The following is an 8,916-nucleotide window of genomic DNA, read 5'->3' as shown; positions in this document are numbered from 1 at the left end:
ATGGACAAGAAGCACTTATTGTTTCGGATATTCACCACTTCTGTCACTCTCTCAATAATTATTTACCTCAAGAGACCATTAGCACAGGATTTTCACAAGACCTTTGTACGACATAGGTCTAACTCTACAATTCTACTTTGGCATTGGCCTTATGGAAAGCCATACCACCTGAATGGAGATCTCTGTCTGAAACACTATGGCATCCACGGATGTCTCTTGACAGACAACCGTGCCTTCTTTCCTCAGGCAGACTTGGTGGTCTTCCATCACCACGAGCTGCAGTCCGGTCAGCAGATGTTGCCGTTACACCTCGCCCGACCACGTTGTCAGAAGTGGGTCTGGCTCTCCTTGGAGAACCCAGACAACAGTGGAATCCAAGGAAGGCCAGGCAGACACCACTTCAACTTTGTCATGACTTACCGTCAAGATGCAGACATTACCATTCCCTATGGAAAATTGGTACCCAGAAAAACAAAGAATTCCAGCACAACTGACAATTTCGTACCAAAAAACAAAACGTCCCTGGCTTGTTGGGTTGTAAGCAATTATCAAAAGCAACACAAGAGGACAGTTGTGTATGAGAAGCTTAAAAATATAATTCACGTGGATGTGCATGGAGCTGCAGCCAATAAACTTTTAGATAGAGACCGTCTGTTACCCGCGATATCTCGCTGTTACTTTTATCTGTCCTTTGAAAACTCCATATCCACAGACTACATCACAGAGAAGTTTTGGTACAATGGTCTCATGGGAGGGTCCGTGCCGGTAGTTTTAGGTCCACCCCGAGACCAGTACGAGAATGTGGCGCCGGGAGATTCCTTCATCCACGTGGACGACTTCAGATCTGTAGAGGAGCTCGGGGAGTTCCTGAAGAAGCTTGCTGACAATAAGGAAGAATATTCAAAATACTTTGCCTGGAAAAAGCAATACAGTGTCAAACTGTACAGGGACTGGCGGGAGAGACTCTGTGCAATTTGCCCCAAGCTCAACTCTTTACACAGTAAATGACACAAATATACTGTGACCAATGTGTAGTGTATACGTTTTTCTTTCATTGAATTCCCTTTGCTCCTGAGACAGTCTGTGTCCTCAGGAGGAGGACAACACAGTATTGCCTTTTAGCACCTTGATAGTCATTTCTTTTTTACCTTTGACCTGTTAGGACACTAGCCCAAATTCACTGGGGGAAAAGGTGGCCTAATGATAAGACTTAATGTCCAAATTTTATGAATGGAATCAATGCTTTCGTGTACAAGTACAAGTCTCTATCTTCGGAACAAGTATCTCTCTTATCTTGAGGCATTTAGTGGTTCATGGCAGGCTTGGAGATGAATAAATGGCATGTCCTCATTTGACATGACATTGCCATGTTTTACTTATACTTCTTTCATGTTTACTTCCAACTGAAATATGGCTGGATAGGCCTCTATAGAAAGTAATCGAAAATCTAGCCTATACGTCATGTTGGCTGTTGGACTAATAGATTTTTATTCTGAGGTTTTTTTCTCCGTATTATATTACAGGGAAACTTTCATTGAATATTTCCCACATTATCATCATATCATAGACCTAATGCTACCTTATGAAAGTGAAAGCCCCATTGGGACACTCCAACTCCCATTGTCATTGTGACACAGCACTCCACAGCACACAAGTGAACCCTGCATCCTACGAAATTGCATTTATGCTCAGGGTACCTCAGTCATGTAGAGGGTGGGGGAGAGCACTGGTTAACTACTTCCCCCACCAACCTGGCGGGTCGGGAGTCGAACCGACAACCTTTGGGCTACAAGTCTGACGCCCTAACCGCTTACCCATGACTGCCCTTATGATTTATCCACTGTCCTCTGCCCACTATTCTCATAAGATAGACTGTCTTCAAACGAGGACATTTTTTGGAAAACAAAACAACAAAAAATACTTAATTTATGAAAACCAATTGGGGTATTTTATTTATTAGGTCCTACTTGGCCCAAATAGCAAAGGGGGGAAATGCATACCAGACAAAACCTTGGGTCTCAGGAAGTTTAAGTCCTAATTTTAAGTTTAAGCCCTGAAAGTATCCTGGAGGTACTTTTTTCTAATTCAAAGCTCAGATGTTTTCAAGTGACTACATTGTGCAACTAAAAGGCAGCATTACAGTTTTTATTTATGTTTGGCATATTTCTCACATCAGAATCAAAATTCTGTTAATTAAGCACTATCTAATCTATAGTAGATTTGTTAGATATTTGTCTGTACAATACATATGACATGAATTGGTAAATTGCACTCCGGTTAATCTTGTCTTTTTCTAATGAAAGTCAGTAAAAGGAAATAATATTTCATAGATGAAACTGTCAATATTCCAAAAGGCACTAGTAATGTGCATTAGTGTCCCTCACAAGTTACTGTATGCCTTAGGTACCCTGGATAATTATGCTCCACACAAAGGTACAATATCCCACTGAAATTTTACAATAGAGTAAGTGGTAGATGGGAAGAAACTTTTGTCTAGAAGGCGTGTTTTGAGAACAGGTCAGGAGTTGGCAGGTTTTTTTTCTATGTTGCAATAATATCTGTCAATAAATGAGTCATACTCTGTCTATCCCAGTGTTTTCTTCTCTCACACATACAGCATTATGATCAAGTAGTAGATAAACGTTGACACTGAATTTCATCTGTTAAATTGCATATGTTGCATTGTCACTGTGTGTCTGATGCGTTCCAGTGTTTTAAAGTTGAAATTGGTCTTTTTGTGTCCATATTCATTGGCATGCTATTTGTCACAATCTGAAAATGAATAATAAAGCAACAGTTATGTGGATTGGAGCACCAGATTCTTTAATAGCCATCCTGACCAAGAAGAATGACTTAACAGTTCTGGCCTTAATCAAAATAAATAATTCAAGCCTTAGTAAAGTACAGGGCATACAATCAAGCATCTTGAAAAGTAACTTGTATAAAATGCAGGTATTAACACGACACAAGCTACTTTTTCCACTGTGTCATTCAGGAATGCTACCTCTGGTCATGAAGTTATCAGCTTTCGGCTGTTACAAATCTGCAAATGTTCCTTCTGAGCCAGATGAAAGTGAAGAGCACTATCTGATGCCCTCAACTCCAACAAAACCTTCCCTCCCTTCAAGGAAAAAAAACATTAAAACCATCTTCAATCACAAATAAATTCATATGGCTTCATAACATTACAAGTCATCAATATCTAAAATGTTAAATGGTTTGGAATTACCTTACGTTGTAAAACAAAAAGGGGGGCACTTTTCCTGGTCAGAATAAAAGTCTTGCTGGTACATAATGATGCAATGAAACATTCAGGTCCTCAACAACATACAGCAATATTAGCAACAAAAAAAGCTCTTTCCCCAAAGTCAGTCAATTACAAGAAGCAAACTCAATGTTTTGACAAAAACCTCAAACGGACAGGCTTGAGACCTGCAAAACAATGTAAAACCATAACGGTTTGTATGCCATGTACACTTTGCATGTGTTGAGCACCACAACAGTTTGTCAAAAGTGGATCAGCATCTGATAACCCCATCAGCCACACCAACTCACGTGGGTTGATGGGGAAAATTATACACACAAAATTGGCCAAGGGCTGCGCCAAGACTCCTCCAGTTAGCTGGGAAGCTGACTGACTAATCCGGGATGTAAGGTCTGTTTGAAGACGTCAGGTCGATGGAGAGGGGCCATGTAGAGGCTCGGAGTAGCGTTGGGGTGAGTGGCCATGGCATACCCCTGTCCTGGAAGGGGGTTATGGCCAAGGTGAGATGGTGGTGGCGGCGGGCTCTGCTCGTAGTACTCGGCACACTCGTCATCAAAAGGCAATGCCAGCCGCTTCCCTTTCTGCCTTCGGTTGCAGAACCACACGCGCACAACCTGCAGAGAAATAAACAAGTGATGGCACAATAAGTTTTAAGTTAAAAAAAAGACGACAGGTGTCTGATATTATCCCAGTGAGGTCATTCAAGTGTAAAAAAAATCCTGCACTGTCCCATTCCCCCAGCAAACTTTACGATACAATATTTCAGTCATCTGACCTTCTTCAGAAGTTTCCTGATGGAATGGACTATGAGCTGGATTTTACTTTTTTCCAATGTAAAGCAAACCTTTTTCTATGTATGCGTTCCAATATGAGACCTTGCATCCTCCACTTGTGCTTGTGACCTTGTACCAGGAAGTAATACCTCATAATGACATCTGTCCACAGCATTATATTTCAGTATCTTGCAAGAGCTCAATTGTAAAGTAATTTTCTCATTTGCAAACTGGATGGTGACTGAACAATAGTCCCCCAAAAATGGAGGATGGGCCAGGAGGTGGAGCGAAGCCACAAGCACAAGTGGAGGACGCAAGGTCGCATATTGGAATGCACACTATGACTTGTCTGTCTGCCATTTTCAATGTACAGAAATACTTTTTTTAACTGTAAAAAAACGTCCAGTACTTTGGGCCTACAACTAAATTAGTCATGATCATTTAGTAAATATTCATAGTAAAGATTGTCAGATTTGGCAATAAGCAGCACAGTTTCAATGAACAATATCATTGCAATACCTACTCTGGCCACCATCCTATACAGTTCCCTTTAATTTAACTTCTGTTTGTATTAGTAATTAGAGATCTGTCAGGTGTGACCCTGCAATTGCCTTAAGGTATAAAATTGTGCATTTCCTAGTCAGTGTTGTCGACTCTGAAGATGTGACCACAGCGAAACGTTAGCCTATCCAACCATTTGTATCAAATAAGCGTTTTTCTCTTTTTAGTTAAGTAAGCTGTAGTGTGCTTTGGCTTGTCATTTCGATTAATACCATTTCACTGTGAGGCACCCTCCAGGTGGATGATGCAGGTTTTACTCACGTCTCTCTCCAAGCCAAGGTCATCGGAGATGTGGGTGATCTCCTGCGTGTTGGGCTTTGGGCATTTTACAAAGTAGGACTCAAGCGCTGTGCGCACTGTACCCTCCAGGCTGGTTCTCCGCTTCCGTTTTCTGGTGTCGACAAACACCCGCTCTATCTTGTACATCTGTCAGGAATGGATATTGAAAAGGGCATTACAGAACTTGTCTAAGAGGTCCTACAGATCACAGGAGCACTGTAGTTCTAGGCCTACAGATGACCAAAATGCTGCGGTAGTCTGTCAGAATAAACCACCTGCATCAGTGTGTGGAATGCACTGCAACTGGATGCGGATAATTATTAGGCAACACAATGTCCACACAACACATCAGGGGTATTTTCAGAGTTGCATTAAAGTGTTTACTCACGTCTTGGGGGTTATCTGACGTCTCCGCGTCATTGAGCCACCTTTGCAAGAGAGGTTTCAACTTGCACATGTTCTTGAAACTGAGCTGAAGGGCTTCAAAGCGGCAAATGGTCGTCTGGCTAAACATTTTACCTGGATGAGTAAAACTTTGATTAATACCCAAGGTGCCGAGAAACTAGTTCACTTATTGAGGTTAGTCATGGAGTTCAGGTTTCCCTGTAGGCCTATCTTAAATTTAGAAACTTACCATAGAGGTTGCCCAAAGCCAGTCCGACATCAGCTTGCGTGAACCCGAGAGTAATCCGTTTGTGTTTCAGTTCTTTAGCGAACTGTTCCAGTTCTTCTGTGGTCAGATTCTCCTGCGAAGAAAGTAGAGAAAACTCAATTAAAATATCATGTACACACATAGGCTTTTAAAATGCAACCAAAATTCTGCAATGATTACCTCCTCCTCCGAGTCACTGCAACCCCCACTGGATGAGCCGCTGCTCCGAGTAGCGCCTGTAGACTGCGCCTGGGTAGTTGGAACAGTTTGCGCCGAACCAGCACTGTAAAATCCCGATCCGTGGAACGCATGTCCCGGTGGCGATGGGGACAGGGAGGGAGATGATGCCGAGGACGAAACTGTTTGAGAGCCAGACGCGTTAACAGGAGCCGTGATGTGCGAGAGACTAGGCCAAAAGGATGGGTTCCAGGGAGCCGAATAATAGACGCCGTGCGCAACAGACGTTGCCTGGGGCGAAACCTGAAGCTTCATCTCGGTTGTGTAATCGTCATTGACTTCCTTCTCGGCCTTGATCTCTGGCATTTTGATTTGCTCCCTGGTCTCGGCCATTGGCGGACTGAGGTTTGCGGGTTGTGTTGCCGTGGTGGTGCCGGCTACCTGGCCAGTGTACTCCGGAGCAGGGAAAGGGTACCAGTGTTTGGGTTGCGAGAAGTCCCCGGTCTGTACATCGGATGTTCGGAAGTCACCGCTGACGGCAGGGAATGTAAAGAAAGCTTGTGGAGCTGGATGTGTGATGCCGTTGAAAGACGATTTGTTGAAAATCAGCCCATGGTCTTGCAGCATGTGGGGAAACTGTAGTGACGGGTTCCCCAATCCGTCCTGGTTCACGGCCTGCGTATACATGACTCTGTTGACATCAAATGGCCTTCCATTGGAGTCTGCGGGTGGACTTGGAGTTCTTTCAGACATCGCGAACTTTCAAATAACCTCGTTTACGCCTGTTGATTCCCTAAGAAATAGCCTAACTGTTTCGCTCTAAGCACATTTCTCCATCGTGAAATAAAAATGGCAGGGCTTACGTAAAAGCAACAAAATAACACCTTGCGTTTTACTTGAGACGACTGTCTACTCTATTAGCTTCCCTGGTTTAGTTCGTTCATGAATCCGCCACCACCAACTCCTCTTCGTGTGTGCAAATGTCCACAGCTGACTTCTACAGGTTTTCTTAATCAGTTACTGAAAGAGGACCCTATTGGCCACCCCAGACAATAGGCTCCAGCTGATGGCGATGTTGTGAATGAACTTGATGCCGCCGTTGTCTGTGGGCGTGGAGAGGACTGGGGCTGTCGTTTTCTCGAGACACATCAGATAGGGCATTGGCATGATTGGGCCATTGCGATTCATTCCACGACGCCATATTATTTAAGGCCATGGTTAACCACACTGTTTAATTAAGGGTAAAGTCTCTCTCAAGATAAAACTGAAAGTTCTTTGAAAGCTAAGGGAATTATTCTCAACGACCTAAACACGAATTGATGATGGCACTCGATCGGAAAGCACAATCTAGGCCTAGAGACTGTGAACTTGTCGGCCTAGTTAACGAATGCAAACCACGAAGGACCCAATGATATAGCCATGATTCGACTTCAACATCACATTGAAATATAGGGCCTATTTGAAACACGATGAACAAGAAGTTCGCCCAGGCTCATTTGGCCTACACTACAATTAGCTTAGGTTTAGGCTATTTGGTTAGGTTGTTTTAAAGTTACACTCATTGATACACGCAACGGTTCCATAGCCATATCCACTATGGTGACCTCGTTATTTTTAACCGGAAGGGATACGAAATTTTATATTTGATTTAAAAATCTGACGGGTCGACCCTTCGGAGTCGCCGGAAGCGTATTCAATTAAGATGATGGCGCGCGCTACTTTGCGCATAACAGCCTATGGGTTGCAGATAACGCGTCACCTTCAGAATGTTAGTAGGCCTATATGTTATGTCAGCACGTTATATTGATGTGTTTAGAATGCAACATTTCATTACACGTGCGAAAGAGAGCACAGCAAGCTGTAGGTCTATTTGCCACCGACCGCAATTGATTCGGTCGATCCAGATTGCGGCAGGAAGACGCACCACAGGAGAGTAGCGGGGGGTATGGCGAAATAAGGCCCGAGGGCACCCCGCAGCTACCAGACCCTCAGTTGCGATGGCCGGCCATTAGCCGCCTTTCAAACGGAACAATAAGTGGCAATCCTTTGATACTACAACCACCCCCTTCTGAAACCAAGACAGGGTTTCTGTCTCAGAGCAAATAGGCTACACTGTTACACTGTTGCCTAATATATATTTTTGTTCTTATTTATTTATTTTATTTAGTAGGCCTATTCTTATTTACTTTCTAAAAATATGTCTGGTTTCATTTTCTTTTCAAGGTAGACTTGCATACTGCAAGTTGTCTGTAGGTCAGGTCAACTGTTCTGCTGTAGGCCTATTCTCTCTCTCTCTCTCTCTCTCTCTCTCTCTCTCTCTCTCTCTCTCTCTCTCTCTCTCTCTCTCTCTCTCTCTCTCTCCCTCTCTCCCCCCCCCTCTCTCTCTCACACACACACACACACACTCTCCAAACCGACCCAACCCCAAATACAAAGCCATGTACAGGACCATAGAAGAGTGCCTGGGTTCGGTCAAAGGCTAGAGGACATCAAACTGCTTGCTGCAGGTATTGTAAAGGCCTGTGGACTTGCTGTGTATTGTTATGCAAAGCAAAGACAGTCAAGGAGAAAGTGGTCAACTTCAGAGAGAGAGAGAGGTAGAGATGGGGGTGGAGAGAGAGAGAAGCAATCCAGTGTGTTCTTTAATTACAAATAAAAAAAGCATCCAGGTTATGATTGTGGAATCATATTGATATTGATTTTCACCGCTTGAGCAGAGGCCATAAAATGAAACCAGTTAAAGGGACACACCGTAGGATTAAAAGGTTAATTCACTCTCTGTCCCGAGTAAACTGATATTGAAATAGTCCGTGAATGATGACTCTCCAAACGCTGTCAGAATTCCCCACAGTTAGGCCTAACTTTTGGCTGATGGAGCCGGACGTATATCATGGGGAAAAAAGTTCTCACAAGAAAAAACGTTCACATTGGCAGTTGGTACTTTGGAATGAAAAACATAGGCCCTCACACGGTGAGGGGACTTGAGCAACAGTTTTTAATGGCAATGTAGATTTTGAGACAGGCATGCCACGGGCACCACACATACTCACAGAGGTCAGCTTTAAGACCTCTTAAAGTGGTTTCCAAGGCTGCATTCAAAATGGGAAAGGTAGCTGTCCTTCCAGTGAGCTGACTGGACATCGAGTCATCAAGTGCGATTCCAAGCAAAACATTTCTTTATTTCCCCCTTTGGCAGTTGATGGAATTTG

At 43.5% G+C, this 8,916-nt stretch overlaps 2 protein-coding genes across 2 annotated transcripts; one reads left to right on the top strand and one right to left on the bottom strand.

Annotated features, from left to right (window-relative positions):
* On the top strand, nt 1-1,008 carry LOC134457804 (fucosyltransferase 7 (alpha (1,3) fucosyltransferase)). The gene has a single exon (XM_063209773.1). It carries the CDS (start codon nt 1-3, stop codon nt 1,006-1,008), a length of 1,008 nt encoding a protein of 335 aa, XP_063065843.1.
* Nucleotides 1,009-2,797: 1,789 nt separating this feature from the next.
* Nucleotides 2,798-6,694, bottom strand: pou5f3 (POU domain, class 5, transcription factor 3). Its single transcript, XM_063211026.1, has 5 exons — nt 5,711-6,694; nt 5,513-5,624; nt 5,267-5,397; nt 4,861-5,025; nt 2,798-3,879 (listed from the first exon to the last, which is right to left on the bottom strand). Exons 1-5 carry the CDS (start codon nt 6,458-6,460, stop codon nt 3,619-3,621), a joined length of 1,419 nt encoding a protein of 472 aa, XP_063067096.1. The 5' UTR covers nt 6,461-6,694; the 3' UTR covers nt 2,798-3,618.
* Between the last annotated feature and the right edge of the window lie 2,222 nt (nt 6,695-8,916).

This window comes from Engraulis encrasicolus, chromosome 11 (assembly GCF_034702125.1).
Source record: "Engraulis encrasicolus isolate BLACKSEA-1 chromosome 11, IST_EnEncr_1.0, whole genome shotgun sequence".
NCBI classification, from domain to species: Eukaryota; Metazoa; Chordata; class Actinopteri; order Clupeiformes; family Engraulidae; genus Engraulis; species Engraulis encrasicolus.
The sequence above is the reverse complement of the archived record's forward strand: the minus strand, read 5'-3'. Positions and strand labels throughout refer to the sequence as shown.

Bases quoted from the DNA above. Each gene is read 5' to 3' on its own strand.
- LOC134457804 (XM_063209773.1), top strand. From the start codon at position 1: ATGGACAAGAAGCACTTATTGTTTCGGATATTCACCACTTCTGTCACT.
- pou5f3 (XM_063211026.1), bottom strand. From the start codon at position 6,460: ATGTCTGAAAGAACTCCAAGTCCACCCGCAGACTCCAATGGAAGGCCA. The intron at 5,398-5,512 runs GTAAGTTTCTAA...TTACTCATCCAG, and splicing joins GGCTTTGGGCAACCTCTATG to GTAAAATGTTTAGCCAGACG. The intron at 3,880-4,860 runs GTGAGTAAAACC...ATTTCTCTGCAG, and splicing joins ACCTTGGCTTGGAGAGAGAC to GTTGTGCGCGTGTGGTTCTG.